General features: G+C 39.0%; 1 protein-coding gene across 1 annotated transcript in view; it reads right to left on the reverse strand.

The window, feature by feature from the left end:
* Positions 1–2,742: 2,742 nt before the first annotated feature.
* The window catches only part of LOC115781859 (cGMP-inhibited 3',5'-cyclic phosphodiesterase A-like), a 69,007-nt gene continuing 47,934 nt past the window's right edge, over positions 2,743–23,815 (reverse strand). The window contains exons 3-14 of the mRNA XM_030731755.1: positions 21,147–21,407; positions 19,039–19,196; positions 12,653–12,726; positions 10,848–10,999; positions 10,586–10,723; positions 10,253–10,364; positions 9,911–10,024; positions 9,099–9,298; positions 8,395–8,598; positions 7,509–7,670; positions 4,225–4,483; positions 2,743–3,931 (exon numbers count right to left, since the gene is read on the reverse strand). Of these exons, the coding sequence (XP_030587615.1) occupies positions 3,618–3,931; positions 4,225–4,483; positions 7,509–7,670; positions 8,395–8,598; positions 9,099–9,298; positions 9,911–10,024; positions 10,253–10,364; positions 10,586–10,723; positions 10,848–10,999; positions 12,653–12,726; positions 19,039–19,196; positions 21,147–21,407 (2,148 nt within the window). The 3' untranslated portion in view covers positions 2,743–3,617. The remainder of the gene's footprint in view (positions 3,932–4,224; positions 4,484–7,508; positions 7,671–8,394; positions 8,599–9,098; positions 9,299–9,910; positions 10,025–10,252; positions 10,365–10,585; positions 10,724–10,847; positions 11,000–12,652; positions 12,727–19,038; positions 19,197–21,146; positions 21,408–23,815) is intronic.

Genomic DNA, 23,815 nt, shown 5'->3' on the forward strand with positions numbered 1-23,815 from the left:
AAATACTATGTATTTGGACATATTCTTCTTTAGTACATGTGGTAAGTGCAAGGTACTTGTGAGAAGAAAGCAATTAATTCTTCAATTATGTGTCAACTATATAAAAATACATCATCTCATTTTGTTTACATAATTGTAAAACTTGTTTGGTTCTCTTGGTTACAATTATTCTACATGTGTGAATAAGCATGGTAATCAAATCAAACAAATTAAGACATAAAAAAAAACACTATCAAAAACTGATATACGGTATCCACTCAAATGCAAGTATTGACTTGATGTGACTGTGGGGCAAAATGCATATGTGTTCCTCTTCCGATCACCAGAAAATGAACATAGTGGACATAGTCCACTGGTCTTTAAAGATAGAGATGCTATGTGATGAATACTCTAGTACTTATGCCTGTGAGGCTAAGAGTACGCAGATCAAAGAGGAAGCGCGAGGAGAAATATCCTATAGGACTTTATGTGAATAGGAATTTTATCTGCGTATCTGTGAAGAATTGAAGAACTACTCACAACATCACTTTGCCATTCGTTACTTCACCATCTCCATCCCCCTCTCCCCAACAGTACAAGATAATTAAATACAGGATGGAGTCACATTAGAGGGGCCAATGGAGGAATAGACATAGAAGCAAACACGCACTGTTTTGGTCTTGCAGATACACTGTGTGTGTGTGTGTATATATATATATATATATATATATATATATAAAAAACAGGATTTCTAGAGTGATTGAGGTGATGCTATTATGTAACTGTACAGCTTGGAGCTTGGAGTGATAAAAAAAAAGAAAAGAAAGAGAAGTGGAATTACATTATCCCAATGAATCACAGGCAGAATGTGTGTGTTTTTTTTCCAATTCGGGACCGCTTTAGCTTAGATATGCTGAACAGCTTTATAACATTGATGATAACTCATGGGGTATTTCCAAAGCTAAATAAAATGTGTCCATTGTGCAGGTAATGATGATTATAGCTCATTGGGCATGAAATGCATCAGCATACAGGAAAAAGAGCGTGCATTTAGAAAACACAATGCACGCAGCAACCCATGATCATTTGAGGCCCAAAGATTCAATTGTTCTGATTCAATGGCTTGTAACAATTCGGGCCTGATAAAGGGTTTCGTAAATCTGAGATGACCTACTAATCAGTAGGTCAACCAATTACTGCGCTTGTGTGTGCACTCCTCCCTCTGTAGAGCAACAGTGAGCAGAGAAGCCCATTATGGATGTAGTGTTCTCTTCAGCACAGCTGGAAATATTGTGTGACACTCTGTGAGGGCAGGATATGGTAGAGTACAATGCCGTGATGGTCCACACCCATGTCTTACAGTGTAATTTCAACAGAGCGCTGTCGTATCATATATACTGATTCATATCTCTGCGGTTCACCTTTCCAAAGATCAGTTAAAAGAAATCAGATTATGTTAGAGAGCAGTAGTGCAACATGAGATGCCATCCCATAAAAGACTTAGCTGTGCCTGTTGCTCATGAGAACATGGCAATATTTGCAGCATATGGTTACAGAAAGCTGAAGTGACAACTCTGTCAATTTAAGATATCCTGTGTTTGTTTTTTCCTTTAGTCTAGTTTGTATGTAAATGTCACTGACTCAAAAAAGTTGGATATTCATTAGACACATTTTGCATCTTGTTCAAGCTTCTGTATCCGTACCTGGTTTAAATTATGGCTTTATTTCAGTTGAAAATTTGGGCTATAATGTGGCTTAAAGTCTAACTGGCTGCTAGAAGAATTCCTGTAAAATTTCACAGTGCTTAAATTGTTACTCCTAAATATTTCTTACTATTAGAAAAAGATGGGACGTTGTTGGGGCAAAATTCCCATAGAAATAATCTGCTGCAATGGGAGGTAAAATTGCTAAAACATTACATGCTGCAAAACTGTTATCTTGACCATGGTGAAATAATTAAAAAAAAAACCTTTCCCAGCATTATCCACTGTATATCAGTTTCATTAAATAAAGGACAATCTCCAAACAGCTGCAGTTGTTACATAAACAGAGAGAATTGCTTTGGCTCCTATAACATTGCTCCACCACTGTAAGAAGACTTTGATGTGGGAACATCTGATGTGAAAAAATTGACAGAAAAATTTAGATCTGAAATGACAAAAAGCTCTGGCAAAATTCCCACCACGTGCCGTCGCACAAACTGATGTAATCACTATTTTTTTTTTTCAGAACTACATCCAGCAGCTGATGCACTCTGCCTGCTTTGAACTTGAAGAATTATCTCCCTGAGGTGCCGGGATGGGATTCAGACAGAGTCACTATGCAAAAATCAAAGTCAGCAGCTGTGACGTGAACTAAGCCTTACTTTATGAACATAGTTTAAGCTCAAATTCTGAGGTTTTTCCTGAGGGTTCAAGGTCAGCATCGTTTGCAGATTTTGACATATTAGGGGACTGTAATTATAGTTTATTACAACATAGAGTCCAGATACATAAGTATTAAAATGGTGACAATGGGAACAGCAAAGTATTTGGTATTGGTTTAAATATGGCGCTTTTTAAACAACACTTGAGTGGTTTCATTTAATAGATTATTCACTCACTGACCACAAATGAATTAATCTGAATTTAATGTCACGTTATTTTCCTAAGTGTTTAGGGGATGCATTTTCGGCTTCTGCATAATGTTCTGAATGCATGATTGCCACTTGTGTCACCCCCCACCCCCCACCCCCCCCACCCCCTCATTACATGTTCCTACCACTTTGGTAGAGTTTGTGTAGATTCTGCCCATTACTATTGTTTTAATTCAACACAGACCATTTTCAAACAGCTCAATGATGCCAGTGCAGGTCTCTAGAATACAGTATTTGGGAAAGTAATGCCTTACAAATAAGAAGAAACTTGGTGAATTCATCTATGTCATCTGCAGAAGAATTGTGCACATGAGCACATTAATTCAAACACACAGGCACGCACAATGGAGTACTCACAAATGGACACACACGCATAGCGTGAAGAGCCTCAGGTCTCTGAGTTAAACTAAAACCGTATATAAAGTACTTCATTTGGCAACAAATGTAAAACATAATATGTGTAAATATTTGATGAGTGAGTAATTCATTTTGGCAAACACCAGTGTTCCTCATTTCTTTGACTCCCTTTATAATCCATATATAGAAAAAAAAACATACTGTGGGAGAGCTCCAAAATGCTAAAACTGAAACACAAGTTCACGTAACTGTGATGTCTATATATAACTGCATTCAGGAAGTAATTATGTATAAACTGACAGCAAATTTCTGGAGTCCCATGTTACCACAATGGGTTGAAGCTTGTGCCACCAGGCTTCCTCTTCTTTTGACAGTAGCAAAAGAGTCTGTATCCCAAAGTACATGAATAGTCCCGTATTGCAATATGGAAAGCTTTAACTGTTTGGTGAAACAAATATTCAGATAAAATGTGTAAAGCACATATTTTGCCACCCTGTTTTTTTCTTTATAGGCACACATTTCCCAAACATCTACAGTGTTGTGTCTAAGTGATGTGCTGGCAAAAACAGGAGTCAGTTTATAGGAAACAAAGTAATACTTCTTCATGTCCTTGTCCTGACTGATGCCTTATTTCCCATGTGTTATTTCATTGTGGGTCCCCCTGCTCTAGTTGCTCTGGAGGTTTAGAGTCTTCTCTCAGAGACACGGGCCACTCTGGTTCCTCCAGTTCCTCCTCTGGATCTTCTCCTTCTATCAGCTCCTCTCTGCTACCTGACTCCTCTTCTTCTTCATGAATAGCAAGAATAGGTTCAGCTACATTGTTTAAATGGACAGACTCTGCTCCTTGCCCCTGTTTTTGGTTCTCTTCTGCAATCACCTTTTTCCACATCTCGTGGTTCTCCAGCAGGTGCTGGGTGATCTGGCAGAAGACTTTCCTCCTCTTCTTGGAAGCTGCTTTCTCTGGAAAAAAAAAAAAAAGAGTTAATACATTAACTCAAAATGTTCTTCTAATTCTAGTTATAAAATTGGCAAACAAAAACTTCATGTGTACCCTCTATGGATAATACAGTCTGTTAGACTCAGACTTACCAAGCTTATCAAACAAGAAAAATCAAAAAATGCTCCCCATAAATGTTGAGTTGCAAAACAGCAGAGGAAAAGGAAAAAAGATTCTAGACAAATGGGAATTTTTTTTTTAGACAGATATTAAAATCGAAATGCTTTTATCACTATTGCAGATTTACATTACTTACGGGATGCTTCGGAGCAGGTGGATGTGTCTTCCTCTGCAGTATCCTCCTCATCCTCCTCCTCATTCTCCCCGATCTCTGAGCCCCTCTCCTCCTGGTTGGGTTCCACCCATCGTCCAGGCATGAGGCTGGCCGAGTCATACGAGTTACACAAGGGTCCAACAATGTGGGTGATGAACGATTCCTGGAGTTTGGCCAGCTGCGGGGCTGCTCGATCCATGAAGGGGCTGATAGGAAGGCCAAGGCTGGACTCCTCATCACCCTACATAAAGCATAAGCCACTGAGATGTAAAATTATCATCACCTGAAAAATCCAATTTCACTTTATTCTACAAGAAATTAGGAATTTTTGTTGGAATAAACATGACTGATGTGGAATCTATAACATGTAGTTTGGAGGATGTGCCAGTGTCTGAACACTGTGTTCTTAATGTCATCCTGTTTTGCTTTAAATTCCAAAAAAGTAGAACTGATATGAAACATAGTCCCCCCCAACTTCTTTATTTCTTCTCCCACACAGACTTCTCAATCCCCTGCATGATTGATTTTTTTTGTCTCCCTTTAATTCATTCTTCATTTAATCCCTCTGACATACTGAGAGAGTAAAGGAAGTGCTCCTTCTGAAAGTTGCTACCGACAAATCGGTTCAGAGACACTTTCTTTCCCTGGGCTATTACACTTCTAAATAATGCTCTGAATATTAGAAGGTGTAAATAAGTGCAAGTGTGAAGCGGGGGGAAACAGAGTTGTGTAATTTAAAGGGTGGGTTGCTGGGCAGGGTATACATATGTATCTACCTACTTTGATCTGTTATTTATTTATTTTTATTTATTTTTTAAGACACTAGATAGACTGCTTACATAATTTCGTTGTCACATCGCTGCACAGTGACAATAAAGGCTATTCTATCCTATTCTATTGTGTGAGGAGCTGTCATAACTCGATGACCGGATTAATGTATCTTATCAGTTACATATTCTACATTTTAATTTGACATTGTATCTATACACAAGAGCAGTGGAGACAGAGTATCTTGTAGTTGTCTTTTTTTTTTTTTTAAGAATAATCAAATTATCCATATGTGCTGTAGGCCTTATGTAAGCTAGGCTTCAATGTCATTGTAATAATATCATATGTAATTTTTTTCTTTTTGTGGCGCTCCAGTAGCAAACAGAATCTAGCGTTGCCTCCAGCCTAAAGCCACCCTCGGTGAATTTTTGTTACAGTATGTACGCTTGGCACACATCTCAGCTACAGTAACTGCCTCTGGATCAAGCAGAACACGCTCAAGCCCTTATCTAGCCTACCGTTACTAGGTGATGACACAGCCTGCTTCTTATATGTTGTTATATGTTGCATTCATCACCATATCTAGCAGCACTGTTGTTTTAGTGCCGTTGGATGAGGTGATGCTGGGGCAGCTCTCATTCATATGAGATCAGTCTTTGATTACACCTCTCTGTCAAAACTCTCTCAAAAAAAAAAAACAGCCAGCAGAGCAAAACATCTCCTTCTAGATACGCAGTGTGTTCGACCACATTTGAGCACACATGCCACAATTTACGCACGAAAACACTTTGAAATGGAGCACAAGTATTTGTGTTGAATCAGTGTGGATGTGCTTTCATTCTGGTTTCCTTTCAGGGACTTGCATGAACTGACAATTAATGAGTTTTTTTTTTAATTAATTTACAGTAGATAGCATCTGTTTGCTGTCATTATATAACTCTTCTGTTTAGAATACTGTAGTGATAGTGAAAACTGGACCCCCCCCGCGCACTTCCCATTTATATGAGTCCAACTGTTAAGAAATTCCATTAAACTGAAGATCTATCCAAGATCCAATCTTTTATGAATCTCATTGTGCTTTGTGTTACAATCTTGCCGCTCTGCAGTAACAGAGACTTTCTGCTGTGTAGTGTATGGTGTGACACTTGGGGTCAGTTACTAAGGCAACTAGGAAGCCTTGCTATAGCTGTTGTTCATTCATATCTAGGCAAACGTCACACACAACGTGCATGCTGTGCTTTCCTTAAGCATTTATAATTTGACTTTCATGACCATTTTTTACAAACAATATTTGCATTTGTTTAATTTATCATTTAACAGCATTTGCAATGTTGTATTTTATATGTCTCTGATAAAGTGATATCCTGTAAATGGGCTGGTATTTAAGTTTAACTTAATAGGAAACTCTGTTGGGAAAGATTGTGTTACTGTATGCTAAATGAAGCTCATGTGTAAGTTCGACTGCTAGTCTGTTCTTCACATCACTTCCACTTTCTCATGCTGTCAAACTCAGTGCTGACATCATTGTTCTTGTCCAATCATCTTCTTGCCGGCCTTCTGCGAGCCAATCAACCTCCACTACGTGTACTTAAACTCTCACTCCTCTTCTGTCATTTTCCCTTTCAGACTCTCATTCATGCAGCCCTCCTCCCCATCTCCGCCTCACCCGAGTCACTCAGAGCTCCATCAAAGCCTCCACCTTCATCTTCACCACAATCAGTGTCTACACTCCGGGGAGTCCTGCCCTAATTCCTATCACCGCTGGGATTTCGTTCTGCTGTCTAATCGCCAAACAGCTTAATTGAATTCTGTGTATCAATAAATCATGTTCAGTTCTTCAAAAATAATCTTTCCTTATTGAAATATAGGCAATGAATTTATTCCTGTTCAACCTACTTTTTCAGTCATTTAATGGATATCAGATCACCTGAAGCTAAAGAAACAAAACATTTGTCAGGTAATAAGTATACAAGTGATTATACAAAAAAAAAAGTTTTCAATAATGAACAAATTATGAAAAAATACAAAAGGATAAGTAGAGGGAAAAAACTTGATCAGTAATGTTAGCTGCTGGCTTTTATGCTGTTGGGGAGATTGCTGGCTTGGTTTGAGTCCACTTGTTGCTTTATGACAGTGATGTGTATTAATATAATATCTGTGAGTTTGCAGGTGTCTGAGGGCTGTAAATTTAATCATCGGAGTATTTAAAACTCACAGCTTGATGATAGAAATGTACCGTTCTACTGTTTTACTCTAATTTGTGTTAAAACATTTTTTGCTGTGTCCATTGAATCTGAATCTGTTATTGACATATTTTATTAATGCATAAAACCCACCAGAATATTACTAGAAGGTGATGGTTTAAAAATTACACTGACACTGGTACAATTAGTGTTGCACAACAATATTGCGACTACTGTACTGGGCTGTCCTGTGCAGATTGAGCTTTAGTTTAGCAAGCACAAATGGGGTCTTAGCTCCCATAAAAGACCACAAACCTGTTCATAGAATTCATTGACAATGCCTTCTGTCCACTGCAGATGTAGCTCCTTGCACTTCAGAGGCCCATTTATATCAGCGAGTTTGATGCACATCTGGCAGACCAGCAACCTGTCATTCTCATTAGACCAATCGATACCTGTAGATGGATCATCACCTACCTGAGGGATCAACAGATAGATATGCTGAAATGAGCATATTCAAACGTGTTATGTAAATACAACAAATACACCCTGCTGTCGAACGATTTATGTTAATATATAGTTTACAGCACCACTTGACTGCACTTAGTATGAAACAAAAAAATAGGATTTATGGTTACTGTAATTATGCTAACACCTACTTTAGGAGGCCCGTAATCGGATTCTTACGATAAAAGCTACCTTATATAAAAATGTAATGTTTCTAATGTGTGCTTTAACTTACACAGTGCTTGAGCATATTTCTAAAGACAAGGCATCACTCACCCATATATAAATTTCATCTCAGCACTGTTTGAATGAATTCATTATTTCCAGTTAAGCTTAATGAGCTTCCGCTCTAAAGAGGCTGAGGAAACCGAGGAGAATAAGTACAAAACTTGATGGCTACTTCACAGAAAGCTAATTTGCTTCCAGGAAAAGCAGAACAGGGACTCTGAGAGACAATACTGTTACTTTTACTGGCAAACCAGCAACCTCAGTGTTAACTGACAGACCCCGGTCACTGAGCAGCAACACTGTAGAAGGACTCCCAATGGAAGAAACATGGACCCTCGAATCCAGAGCCAAGACAGATCTGTATAACTCAATGTTTGCTCTGGCTTAAAAGAGCAAAGTTCCTCTAAAGAGATTTACAATTGATCAGATTGATGTAAAACATTAAACAATGACAGTTTTAGAATACCTTGGCATTGAACTCAGCTAGGAAGTCAAAATGCTTCTTCAGATCAGTGGCCAGTATGGCCTCAATGACCAGGAAACGGAAACGTTTGAACTCCACATGGTCCAGATTGACCAGGAAGTTGTATTCTGGCTGTGACAAGAAGAGGTTCCAGGCTGCTGCAGCGTGGTGGTTTTCCAGAACTGAGCGGTCATTGTAGAGCACTGCCTGCAAAAAACAAACAAACAAAAAAAACCAAAATCATAATTCTTACATATGACTGACAAGAAAATTAAAGTCTGCATTATTATTACGGTCAGATAATTTACCTTTCAGTATCATATCATCATCATAATTGGGAAATTATGATGATGATATGATACTGAAAGGTAATCATCATAATTGGGAAATTAGCTTAATATAATAATTTTTATTATTTCAGTTTATAATTTATATATTAATAATATATTATTTAACCAAACTAAACAATAAAATTCCTAGCTTGTAACCTGTCAACAGGTAACGAGTTATTCTGTTGATCTAGCTTCAGTGTTGATTTGCTGTTTTAAAGCAGGTTGGCAGTGAAATAGACCAATAATCAATCAAATTATTATTCTGATGAAAGAGAAAAAGAACGTGTAACAGTAAATCAAGTAAACAAACTTCTATTTAATCAAATCAAATAATAATACTGTTGCCTACACTGTAGGCTGAATAGTAATGAGCACCTGTGGGGCGCTGGTGGCCACGAGGAAAGCGTTTGTCCGACCTGGGTGATCATAATCGTGCATTGCAGCAGCCACGTAAAGGGCCATGAGCTCCAGAGCAGGTATGAGGCCCGACAAGCAGCCATAACCGTCTTCTGACACGGTGTAGGTCTTTGAAACCAGGAAGCCCATATGACTGTGTGTTATTCCACTGTCGGAGTCTACCCACAGGGGAGAAGGCAAAGTGAAGAGGCTGAAGAGAAGGGCGGTAGAATATACACAACACATATACTGTACAGTACCTTCATGTGCACATGCCTAAATACTCACACACACATATGCATTCTAGCGCAGACACACACAGAAACACACACACTTAAACGTTCAAATCCACTTATATGTGGATCAAAGGGATGGCCCTAGTAAGGCATACAAATGAGGTTATGGAAATATGGGTAAGAGGGAACTCTAATCTGCCTGCAATTTCACGCTGTTCTAGACTTCAAATAGTGTTTGGTATGCGAGTGCCAAAAGCCTGAGTAAGATAAGACAAACTCTGAGTAGGATAAGAACACACACTCCTGCAGGTTTGATACTTTGACATTAATGAGATGGCTGCAGGGAGGTGAAAAAAATCACAATAAAAAAGTCTGGTCTACATATAGAAAATCTTTAGCATAATAAATTACAGAAGAGATTTAAAAAAAAAAGCCATCTAGAGCAAATATTGTTCTTATGTATCAACTTTAATAGTTTAATATACTTTTATGGACTGATGGATACAAATACACACCTGCACTCAACTGTCTGCATGCATGTGCCAATGGACATACCTGAGTCACTGGCAGAGCCGTGGTCAGTAATGAGGCTGGGCAGGCCAGGCACAGGCTGCGTTGTGAGGTACCAGACTGCATGAAGCACATCTGTGGCATGGACCCTGTTGTGATCTGGGTCAGAGAAGGTAACAAGTCTGCTCAGTGTGTGTAATCTTCTCCACCAGGGTGCACTGTTGGGCTGCCAATGTCTGTTCAATTAAACTTCAAGCAAGCCCGCAGTCATGAAGGACTAATGCTGCATAGATTGCTCAACATTTCCACCTAGTGGCTCTTTTCATCCTTACAACAAGTAATCTGAAGCAAAGTGAAAAACACGAGCAGTTAGATGCTCAAGCTTACATGGTATGTCTCTGTAACCATTCTCGAGGGCATGGAAGTAGTTCATGAATTCTTTTACAGGGATCTTAAAGGTCTCAAACAGGCCAGTGTCCTCAAAGAGCCTGTAAGACACCTGAAACACAAAGATCTAACTGTCAGAGCCCTTGAGATCACCAGGGTCAGATATCTTAAGTATAACAAAAGTGTTCGATAAATGCATAAAACTGAAAAGCGTAATGAAAAAAAATTAAATGATTGTAGTATAAATATAAATATACTATTACTTTAAATATAAAAGAAGTTGTCTGAATCCTAAAGCTAAAGGTAAATAATTGTGTTGCCACTCTGGCAGACCTGACTGAGGATTCGTCCACATTTCCCATTGGTCTTCTCCATCAAACTGAAGATGGGGAAGTTCCAATTGTTTAGGTGACTCATCAGAGGTTCCAGATCCTCCATTATTAAAGGCTCTGGTGCCAAGATTGGTTTGTCCTGCACAAATGGTAAATGGTGATAAGTGGTTAAAACAATAAGGGAAATATTGTATAAGGAGCACGCCTTCCTGTTTTATTAGCAGTACAAATGTGATTGAGACAGTTACTTTGGCCTGCCTTACCTCAGGAGGTATTAGTGCATGGAGGATTACATTCTGGGATGAGTTTTTTCCTTCCTCTGTGCTGTCCTCTGTATGTGCTACATCACTGCTGTCGCTGTGGTTGGTTTCGTGGGTGCTGTCATAGTCTGATGACACAACCACTTGGTCCTCCGCTAGTGTAAGAAAAACAAAGAGATGTCACACTGTGGCCTCAGGGGAAAATCCACTGTTAATCTCCTTAAACTGATGCATAGCACTAGGTTTCTTGGGGTGTGTGGATTTACTTCTCTGGTATATCCACTTCCTTAAGTCACTAGTGCCTTTATTAAGACTCGACAGCTTGCTAGTGTATCTGTTAGCATTGATGTTTGTAAGTATTGCATGAGTTCTTCCTACAAAAATTTATATGTGTGAATGTTTAGTGCTGAATTTCTGTAGTAACAGATTGGTGAAAACTTGCAGCCTGAGCTGTGTGTCTCAGATGATCATACTAATGATATCCTAATCTTTGTAATCATAAGGCACAAAAAAGCAGAAGAAACTACCTGTGACTGAGGATTTAGAGCAGTCAAAAGCCTTGGTTACATATTACTGTTATATACATTGATTTCATTATTTGAAACTTTGGTCATTAATATTAGTATCCATCAATGTAACAGTGCATATACTGGATATGATACACCAAAAGTCCATCTTTTTTTTTGGACAAACTCACAATTTTTTTGAAATCCAGACTTTCAGCTTTACTTCAAGGAGCTTTTCAAAAAATTTAGTACTGGCTGTTAAGGAATTACAACCAGCCCCCCCGCCCCCCCCCCCCCCCCCCCCCCCCCCCCCCAATGGCCAGCTCAGCAGCAATGACAGAAGATGACAGAATTATTTTACATAGTTAAGAGAAACAACTTTGTAACATGTAACCAAGTGGAGAACATCCTCATCATTGTCTGCAATCGAGGTCTACTACAGGTCTACAGATGGTTTACAACAAGGTGAAAACCACTGGTTACGCTCAAGAACAACAACTCCAGTTGAAACCAAGATTAATGATGGGAGGAGAAAACTATGGAGAAAGAAACATTATCTGTCAAACATGGTGGAGGCTGTGTTATGGCATGGGCATGTATGGCTGCCAGTGGAATGGGGTCGCTAGTTTTTATTGATGATGTGGCTGCTGATAGCAGCAGCAGAATGAATTGTGAAGTGTGCAGGACTATACTCGCTGCTCAGATTCAACCAAATGCTGCACTTGGGGTGATGTCCATGGCTTCCAGGCTTCACGCAGTGATTGACTGCAAAGGATTTTCATCCAAACATTCAAAACAGTCCATACAGTTAAAATTATGTTAACTTGTCAAATTAACTTTGAGCCTCTAAAAATGTGGACTGTGTATATAAATGGCTGAAAATGTTTGTTAAACCCTTTGAATTAAAGCTGAAAGTCTGCACTTCAGTCACATTGTGATTGTTTGATTTCAAAACCTCTGTGGTGGTGTACAGAGGCAAAGCCACAAAAATTGTGTCTTTGTCCAACAAATTATGGACCTAACTGTACGAGATACTGCAGAGGTATTTAAAATTCCTCTTCAGTATTCCTTTAACATTAACACAAAGCTGATTACTCGGGATAGTCGTTTGCTTGTGATTTTCTGTGCGTGTTGTGGCTATGTTTACTACATATATTAATCTCCCATAACAGCTGACTGCAATGGAAACAAACAGTCTCAAAGGGAGAGAAACAAAAGTGATTTAGTGTTTATGCCAACAAAATTAACAACATCACTCTTTCCATGCTGCTCAGAGGAATGCTAGAAAGACTGGGGGCATACCTGAACGTGGTATCCTGTCTCCCTTGTCTATAGAGCCGTCCCCATGGCTCAGTCTGATGTATGGTCTCCCACAACTGTAGAAAAGAGGGGGATTCATTGTTAGTTAAATCAAAGAGGATTTTTTAATTTATCTCAAATGTGCATTCTTAACTACTATTTGTGGATGTACTCAAGTTGCGTGGAAATAAACCTGTTTACAATCACACTTTAGCGACCTGTACCTTTTTGGGCAGACGATGAGAGCATGAACTGTTTATTACTTTGATTTGATTATTTGATGATTATTAAAAGGTAAAGGATTGTACAAAATTAACAGACAAAACACAGAGAAGACAAATTCCACCTGTGCAGCCCCCACATGAAAACAGCCGTTGTACAGTTGCTTCAAGAAAATACGTATTAATGAATCGAATGGATACACACGTTAACACAATGCAATTGGAGTAAACAGCAAAACAAATCTGAAGCGCTTGCTGGCATTGTTATGAATGATTCATTAGAAACTGAGCCCACCCTCTTTGAGATTTATGACAGACCGATGTCAGCCGCAAGAACAACTCACTTCTCTGTCTCAGATGAAAACATTCCCATCTGATGGCTGGCTTATAAATCAAACAGCAAATGTTATCTTCTATGGAAAGAACTGGCCTTCACTGGTCAGTAAGCTGTGTGACACCACGGGGAGCCTCCCAAACTTTTCCCAACAGATTTTCTGTGTTTCTCCACTGAGGCCACCGTCAGGCTGTAGGTGGTTCCAATTAAAATACCTCTCCCTAAATGTTGTAAAACCTGCCCACTCGGAGCAGGAAATGCCTGCCGTTAGAGCATGGTGTCACAGGGAGCACAAAGGCCTGTAGTGTGTCTATCTCCTTCTGATAAAGTGTTTCTGGAACACTTTTGAGCTGTACCCACCCAGCATAATGGTCCTAAGGCCCCAACAAAGGGAGTTCTGTTGTGTTTGTATGGCCAGGTTGGACCACTGTGTCTAATGCCTAGCAGGTGTGGAATATAAAATAGTTTTGATAGTTTGGCGGATGAACAGTTAGTACATTATTGTCAGGGGCGGGGGGGGGGGGGGGTCTGGGCAGGCAGCAGTGCTTGGCTTAAAAGGTTTACTTTTAATGAAAGTTGAAGAACTGGCAGACACTTTTCCTATTCTGCTATTGCAGCAGAATAACCTCCACTACTGACATTGAGCCTTGAGCACAGAATGTAAATAAGGAGGCCGGCCATTTTCAGTCGAGGAATCTGCCAATCATGTATCAAGTGGCTCTGCTTTTATCTCTCTCACACACACACACACACACACACACACACACACACTGACTACGGTATTTACACATATTTAAATCTGTTTTAATTTTCTATGCCAGAAATAACATTATTAAAGCAAGAATTTAATTTGCCTTTTGGAAGAACGTGACTGCTGACTGTAAACGTATTTGTTCTGTGAAGATAACAGCCCCCATCCTCTAGTGTGGTTATACTGAGGGAATGAAATGAGACTTTAGTTAAGTTTAGCCAAATGACATAGTTTCAAATGCCTTACTCCTTTAAGACTATGGGGAGTTTCTCTAATATAACAAAAGCTGGAATCTGCAATTCTGTAACCTTAACCAAGTGCTGTGTCTAGACACGATCATAAAATACTGCTGTCTAGGCCAGTGGATACAGGATTTTATAGAAAAATAAAGACCTTGAGGGCTGCAAATCACTATGATTTTCAATATTGAATAGTCTGTAAATTTGGTCAGAAAAAAATGAAAAATACCAATACCAATTTTTTTTTTCCTGTGACCAAAAATTTTCAGTTTACTTTTATATAGGACAAAAACACAGGAAATGTTAAGATCCAACAAACAGTAAAGTTTTGCTTAAAAAAAGACAAACAAACAGCCACACAAGGTGTTTTGCACAACTGATTGCGTCTTTTCAGAAATATCATTTTTTAAATTAATAAAATGAATGTCATTTTACTATTATGACAATAGAAAATTCAATTTGGATGTATTAACTTTTCTTTGCTGTCAAAGTCTAATCATCAAGGTTCAAGTTGGTGTCTTAACTGATGCATAATTTTCATATAGAATCTAAAACAAAAATAACTGGGCATTCACTTTGTAGTTATGAAACTTAATCAAGCAAATGCACTACTGTATAAATTACAACCCTGTCTGCTCTGCTCACTTTTGAGGACTTCTTGTAGGTTTCAGCCACGCTGTAAGCTCTGACTGGGCTCTGCCTGCTAGCCTTTCTACTGCAGATTTTATACTCAGCTACTTGCAGCAGGTTGACAGATTACCTTTGGTTCAGAGCCACGACGGACAGTGCCAAAGCCACGATAAACACAGCAGCTATTATTTCTGCTTCCAGTAATCTACCTACTCTCGAGCCAGATGACGTGAGGAAGATAACAACACAACGGCTATTGCTGAGGGAAATGGAAGGCATTCAATTGGGCCCTATCTGATAAAAAGGTGATATTGTAGCTTTGAAGTTGGTGTTATTCCTTCTTAACACTGTACGTCACTGAAGGCTGACATGATGGAAAAAGGAGGGAGGAGAAAAAAAAAAGAAGCCTAATGTCCTAATTAAGATTGTGCAGATTTGATGATGAAGTAGAGAGAAGGCAATTGAAGCCATGTGTTCATTTTCGCCCAACCTCCCTTCCATGTGTTTTCTCTCTCCTTCCCTCTTTCCCAACAATCTGTGTGAGGATGTATCAGGAATGATTAGTAGTGGTGTGTGTGTGTGTGTGTGTGTGTGTGATGTGAAAGGAAATTCATATGCTTCTGCTCTTGGCCAGACACACTAACAAATACAGTTTAGAGTACATAAATTACAAAAACACTCCTTATTACTCCCTAACATGTGTGATTTAGGTGTCAAAGCCTACTTGGGAGATGATGTGTTGGCAGGTTGCTGTTTGCTTAGAGACCATCAAAGGTCTGATCCCAACAACAGCGAGCTGTTTTCAGACGGCGTGGGCTCTGGATAAGTGTCTTTCAGCTAAACACTGAAGTCTTACCAGCCGTGTTTGATTATTTTAGGCATCTGGATAAGAGCTACAGTAGATGTCTACAACACATTTAACTGAAGTGCTGCTCAGAAGAGACTCCTCTCCACTGCTTAAACTAAACTTGGAAAATCTGTTTTTCAACTGTTTCTGTGCCAGAAGAAGCAGTTGTGACAGCATGTCTAAGAGTGCGAGTGTGTGAGTTAATGGTGGTGTTCTCGTGACTGGGGAGAGGCCTACTGTAGGTGTTTGTTTACACTCAGTTCACCATAAGTGGTCATAGCTGGGGCCTGCTGCTGGGCTGCGCTAAGATATAAGACCAGGCGATGGGGCTTTGTGTACAGAAGCTCTGTGTTCAAGTATCACACTGTCATTGTGCAAACAGGTCCAAACAAGACACTGACAGGCGCCGGCCACACAGGTCTTTGCAGGGCTTAAGACACAAAAGAAAGCAGAGCAAAGAATGCTTTGCAGTAAAAAACAAACTTAAGCCCGTAGACCTTTCTAATATAGTTTATAATTATTGCAGTAAGGATTAACTCTAACATAGATTTTTTTTTTTTACAGCTTTTAAAAAGAGGTGTAAAGTTATACCTTATACCTAAATATATACAGCATACAGTACCTAACCCTAAAAACTGTGAGCATCTCTGATCTCTGATACCAAATCAGCCAACACTCTTTCCAACAAGACTTTGGAACTTGGAAACCAGGATATTCCCCCATTCAGCCACATGAACAAAACTGGCACTTTGTTGGGATACAAAGATTCAAGGATTCAAACACTTTCTGATGGAGCTGAGGTCACGGCTCTGCACAGATAAAAAAAACAAACAAAAAAACCTACAGTTAGGTCCATAAATATTTGGACAATCACACTTTTTTTTTTTTTTTTTTAACAAAATATACATGTCTGCACGCCATCAAAGTGGATTTTTAAATAAAATAATCAAGATGAGATTGAAATGTAGAGTTTCAGCTTTAATTCAAGGAGTTTAACAGAAGTGCTGCATTAACTGTTCGGTTATTACAGACATTTTTATACATAGTCCCTAAATACGATATCCACATACTTGTGGGCCTAACTGTAGATATCTATGCAGCAAAGAATGTCTTTCAGGATTTCTGTTGGAATGAATGAATGAATGAATGCATTTTATAAAAGCCATGGAAATAATGCACCTAATATATAAATCTAAAACAACATGAGTTTAACGAGCACAAACTAAAAGCAGTACTCTAGGTTTGTTTACCCCGAGGTGAAGACAAAGTCTTGCTGACTAGTCTTTATCTCCAAGGTGCATAAACAATTACCTTGGGAACAATACACACATGGTTTTTATGGGAAGCGCTTAAGCTTTACAGTACAACCATTATCATTTGATAGCATCGTGCAACAAATCTTAAAACAAAAATACTTAAGAATACTTAAGAATACACACCTAAAGTCTGGCTGGCATCCCGTACTAAAAACAACATGGATGAAATCGCTTGAGACAGATCATTTCAAGTAAGCTTTGCCAGAGTACCCTCCTTCATTAGCCACATCTTGTACCCCTGATTGAACACTGATGCCTTGCAACTGCAATTGTTTTTTTCTACTATAAAAAAAGAGCACTGCAGCTCCTCTGGAAGCATATATTTTTTTTAACTATCCACACAAAATTAGTTTCTAAATTCATCTGCAAGGGAAATAGGCCATGCAGTCACAGAGTTATGCCTCATTTTACATCTACAACATTTAGTTCAAACAATTGTTAAAATAGGTTTCAGGGAGTTTGCAGAAGTAGTGTGTTAGTTTTTACCTGAAACTTTGCTGACTGTAAGTATGTAAGTGAGCTGATTCAAATCTCTTCACTTGGAAGCTGGAATTTTATTTCTGGGAACAAATCTTCATGTATTAATTAGGGATTTTTAGAATACGATCAATAAATGCACAGAAAGAGATACAGTACATCTACTGTTATACATCTACTTTATTTTTGATGCTGGCTAATGAATGCTAATGAACAATGCAAAGGTTATCAGTCAAAACTGTACTTGCTGAATGTATACTGGCAGTTTTCAGTGTATCTTTGAATCACACATCAGACGTAGCTTTTGTATGTTCTCCTACTTATGAATAATTAAATTGCAGTTGCAAGTTTCAGATTGGAGATCAGACTAATGTTCTTATGCAGCATTACATATATACAAACCAAACTTTCCCCATAGGTTAGTCCACCACAGGCAACTGAGACCCTACTTTTAAATGCTGGGGCACCCGGAAGCATTGGTACGTGTAGACAAATGCCAGCCTCGATGAGAAAGGTTTGGCTCTGTGACACAAACTTGATGGGGATAAATATGAATAAGGTAGATGAAACACTAATAGACTCTTTCTGGTTGAGGCACAGTTAATATTTTAAAATCCGGGAATGTGTGCTGTCTAGCACTGCTTTTGCATCACAGAAGTACCGTATGCATGGAAACTACTTAAGTAGATGCAAACATGCACAGTTGAAAACTTTCAAGCTGAGACTCCATTTTCAACCCCTTTGAAATTCATAAAAAAACATAATTTCCCCTCTGCTGCTCTAAGATAATCCAAACATAATGTCACAGCAATCACAAAGTAATTCTAAGGAATGCAATCTCTGCACTGATCACAGTAAATTGTGCTTAAACAATTCACTTAGTAACCACAACAACTTTAATGCATAAGGATCCTGTGTTTATTCAAGATTTAATGCAACAATGTGACTTACTGGGAAAAAAAAAAAAATCTAGCCCTGGATTCACAGCAGATTTGCTGTATGTGTATTAATACTATACTATATGCAGACAAATGCTCATCAAGACTCATGTAAAATGTAACCTTCTCCACCCTACAGCATATTTCTCCTAAAAAGCACAACAAGCTTCAAACCACATCCATAAAACCACACACTATCAATTATATGACAGGCACACAGATCTACTTCTGAGCCATGATGCTTCTGTGTAGCGTGAGCCTCGTGCTAGCTTCAGCACTAATGTGCTCCGTGTTGATGTGCGTCTTAGTTATTCAGGTTAATGCGTTCGCCTGTGGGGCATATTTCCATTCTTGCTCCCACTGCACACACATCTTTTTTCTGAACTGTGCAAGTGCTTTTCACTCATAATGCATGCTTTGGTATAACTACAGCCATAATGCTGGTAAACCTAATATCCTTCAGAGTGATGTGCATTGTAGGAGCCCTCCTTAGTGTGTTTGTACCACGGTCATGTATATACAATAAAGTATAAGTGAAACTATATGTGCTAAACCTTGAACAAAATTAAGAATGTGTCCAAAATTAAGGGTCTAAAAGATAAAGGAGTTTATGTTAAACAGCTGCGGCTTAGGTACCTGCACGTGAGCGTTTCATGGTAGGGTTTGATGCTGGCACTGCGGTCCCTTCGGACAGGCCCTGGCTCAATCGTGGGCAGTCCTGTGGCAGATGTGGTGGTGGTCCACGTGGAAGAGATCCTCCTCAGGAGGCCGGGGTGGAGACTCCGCCTCAGACGCTGCACAAATACACAGTACAGAAACACAGTTTAACAACCCTAGAAAACGATCTTATCACTTATTGTTTATTAAAATAAAAAAAAGAAATAAATCTAAATCAGTGACTGACTGCAGGAGTCAGAAAACATGATTATTTGCTTTTGTATTCAATAGATAAAAACTCTGAAAGTACTCCCACCTGTAAGATAAAGTTAATGCTTGTTTGCTTTGTCTCCAGTCAAATAAATTATCTGGATGAGATTGCTGTTTTTCCTGCACTCGGGCAATCTTAAAGAAATGATTCTGGTGATAACCTGGAGCCTTTTTCCCAATTTTCCTTGCTGGATGCAAAGAGAATATACGCTGCATCAGACACCAGCAGGAAGCTGCACCTCTGTATAGCATTGTGCAGATGCCTTTCATCATATAAGCTCCAGCCTTTCTGCTTCTTATTCTCTCTGTAAGTCTCTTTTGTGTTATTCTGTCAGTCACAGTCTTTCTACGTCTATTCTCTCCTTTCTTCCTTCCCTGGGATTCCCAGTGGTCTGTGCCCTTGCGATGCCTCCATCTATTCTGCGCCATGCAGCCGTTTGGCACAGCAGCACTAAACATGTCAGACTCTTTCTCAGCCCTCTGCAGAGTGACCTACTAAAGACTGCCTTAGAATCCTGAATGAGCCCATTCACAAAAGGCTTCATATACTGAATGTTAGCACACACAAACTCACACACAACACTAGTTTACATGAACTAGTGTCACTGACTTACGTTACCCTTAGAGCCTTGACATAACCTTAATTTTAGTTATGCATGCACACAGTCTTAGGTACACATACAAAGAAGTGCTGATAGATTTATGCACAGAGAATTGCTTGCATACAAATCCACAGATTAAAAAACAAATCTTCTACAATGACAACAAAAAGTTATTACCACTGTTTTCTGTATCATTTATACAAAAAAAAAACATAAAAATGTATGCAGAAAGCCCTTCAAGTTAAAACTAAATAGAAAACATGGCACAGAAACACACGCAACACTGCTGACATTTAATTGTAAAGTCACTTGTTTTTATTACCGTTTAAGGGAACAGAGGGAGTTTCAACATTTTAAAAGTAGTTGCGTGTTCTGTCACTCATGTTTTTTTTTAGCTCTTTCAATGGAGTTGCCATTTAGCAACAGAGGCAGAGAACATGGCCTGTGTTGGACAGAAAATGAGCTTGGAAAACCTTCACTCCTCCTGTTATTCTCCTCCTGGGCAGGCAGAACTGGGCACATTGTCTCTCAGGGAGGAAAGTCTTAATGAGCACACTTTCACAGGCCACTCCACAGGTGCAGTTTGCCTCAGCGGCTTTTCCAAAATTGAGATGATGTAAATATACACCTGTCAGACAAGCAACGTCACACCAGTTACCAACATGGCCAAAAATAGGCATCACATAGCTGCATAGCCATGGAGGAGGTCCAGTTTTGTTTATGCACTCGTCCCTCTTTGAAACCTTTTGAGAAATACATTCACCTCCTTGTTGCCTCTCCTCTTCTATTCTACTCACATTCATGAACACACACTCTGTCTGGCTCTGCACATCTGTCATGTTGACACAGCTGTGGCTATGAAGGGAAGAACAGTGCTCCAAGCTCTCCATTTTTCTTCACTCAACTCTACAAAAATACTCCTTCATTTGATGCTAAAGGTTCTGAGAGCAGGAAGCACTCATTAGCTGAAACATGGACTAAAAGATTAACATGTGTGGGGAGTGCTGTGTGGTATATAAATCATTTGGCCTTAATAAGGTGGACTACATTTCTATCCAAGGAATATTTCAGTGTTTCCAAATAAAATTATTTTCTTTTCAGCCTCCTGACTACTTCTGATTAACACTTCTGACTTTTCTTACATGGATGAAAAATATCCCCTCTTTTATCTACGGTTCCTAGTACGGTATTTCCTTTATAAATTCATTTTGTTACCTTGTGGATTGATGTCTTCTCTCCTTTCTCGGGCCCCTCCTCTGAGTCGGAGCAGGTGTAGGCATCGCTGGGGTTATGCAAGGGGGCAGGGCGTGGCCGGTGCAGCGGCTGGAAAGTGAGCTGCGTGGTAAGCATGTTGCTGACGGCCCGCAGTGAGGTGCAGGTGTTGGGTGGAAGAGAGGGGTCAGCCAGCAGGTCTGTAATTAGTCCATGGGCTTCTCCCATCACTGCTATGTCCACCATGACAGTTGTGCCTGATGACTATAGAATGACAAGGAGACAAAGAAGCATCACTGCCACTGTAGCTGATGTGAGCTGATGCTAATTAATGGCTGGGTCTGATAGCAGCTGTGTTACACTTCTTGATGGCAGAAGAGCGGGTGTGTAAACTATGTCAGCAGCTCCCTTCTGAGAATATAATGTGGTTATATGTGGTATTCATATCTCCTTAGTTGTTTTGTACTTAAGAATTGGTAGTGAAACTATTTTGAAATTTAGATTAAACTCAGCAATGTTCTAAGATATTTGATCCTCATCTAATTCATTTATCAGTTTTCTTACACAAACAGTGTGTAACATTACCAAGTCTGAAGTAGTAACCCCAATTCTAAAAAAGTTGGGATCCTGTGTAAAATGTAAATAAAAACAGAATGCAAAGATTTGCGCATCTTATAAACCCATATTTTATACACAATAAAACAAAGAAAACATCAAATGCATCATTTTAAGAAAATTTTTAGCTCATTTTGGATTTAATGGCAGCAACATGATCACCAAAAGGCTGGAAAAGTAAGTGGTACTGAAAAGAAACAACAGGAGGAACGTTTTGCAGCTAATTTCTTTAACTTTCAGCAGGTTAATAACATAATTGGGTATAAAAGTGCATCTTAGACAGGCAGAGTTTCTAAGAAGTAAAGATGGGGAGGGGTTTACACTCTGCAAAAAACTGTGCCTACAAATTGTGGAATAACTCCAGAATAACGTTCCTCAAAATAAAATTGCAAAGACTTTGAATATCTCGTCATCTACAGTACATAATATGAAAATTTTTAAAGAATCTGGAGAAATCTGAGTGCAAGAGACAAGGCTGAAATCAATACTGTATGCTCGTGATCTTCGGGTCGTCAGGCGGCACTGCGTTGATTCTGTCATGGAAATAACTGCATGGGCTCAGGAACACTTTCAGAAATCAGAGTCTGTAAAGACAGTTGACTGTACCATCTACAAATGCAGGTTAAAGCTCTATTATGCAAAGAAGAAGGCATGTGTAAACATGATCCAGAAACAGTGCCGTCGTCTGTGAGCCATAGCTCATTTAAAATGGACTGAGGCAAAGTGGAAAAATGTCCTGTGGTCAGATGGATCAAAATTTGAAATTCTTTTTGGAAAACATGGACTCTGGTCTGGATACTTTAGACTAAAGAGAAGTCTGACTTGTTATCAGCACTCAGTTCAAAAGCCTACATCACTGATGGTATGGAGGTACATTAGGGCCTACGGAATTGGCAGCTTGAGCATCTGTAAAGACACAATCAATCCTGAAAAGTATATACAGGTTTTAGAACAAAATAGGCCCCCATCCAGACGACGTGTTTTTCAGCAAGACAATACAAAACCGCATACTAGATTTATAACAACAGCGTGGTTTCATAGTAGAAGAGTCTGGGTGCTGAATTGGCCTGCCTGCAGTCCAGACCTTCAACCAATTGAAAACATTTGGTGCATAAAATGAAAAAAACAAAGAAGAGCCAGGACTGCTGAGCAGCTAGAATCCTCTATCAGACAAGAACAGGAAAATATTCCTCACAGAAATGTTTGCAGGCTGCTGTTAAAAGAAGAGGGGATGCTACACAGTGGCAAATATGGCCCAGTCCCAACTTTTTAAAGAGGTGTTGCCATCAAATGGCATATTTTCTCAGTTTATATATATTTTTTTCCATGTTCTATTATGAATAAAATATGAGTTTATTGGATTTGCAAATCACTGCATTCTGTTTTTATCTACATTTTACACAGCACCCCAACAAGGGATCAGCCAGATGTATGATGCTATCTGATAATGTCTGATAAAAATTACAGCTGATACAGTAGGACAAAGGTGACAAATCTTTTGGAAACGATTACCGTCTTACTTGTGAAAATAATCCAACTGCAGCAAAAATTTAAATTCATCAAGAGCTTTGTTCAACTTTCGTAGCAGATCTTTTATAAGAGCACACAACGCCAAAACGAAATCATTCGAAATGTGCATTTAGCTCAGGGAAAAGGCAACACGACAAAATAAAATTAATTGTACAAATAACAAATAGCCAATCATGCCAATAAACAATATCCAAACACAACAAATGAAAATATAAAAACAAAAGGTAATCAGTGTTGGACCACTATTAAGTATAAGAAATAAATTTAGCCATGGTGTCAGAATAAGATTTTGCTAAGCTTTGTTTTATATTTACATCCACTCATGATCAAAGGCTTTATTTTTGCCTTATATGGCTCTATTTCGTTCAGAGAAAGCAAAAACAGGAGGAGGATGAGGAGGAGGAGGAGTACAGAGTTATACTTCACAGTAGTAGACCTCAATATTCCAGTAGCCCGTTAACTATCTCAGTAACATTAGTTTGAAGCATGTTCCGCACAGATGTGGACTACTTGATGCTTGTTGAATG

This window comes from Archocentrus centrarchus, chromosome 6, assembly GCF_007364275.1.
Source record: "Archocentrus centrarchus isolate MPI-CPG fArcCen1 chromosome 6, fArcCen1, whole genome shotgun sequence".
Lineage (NCBI taxonomy): Eukaryota > Metazoa > Chordata > Actinopteri > Cichliformes > Cichlidae > Archocentrus > Archocentrus centrarchus.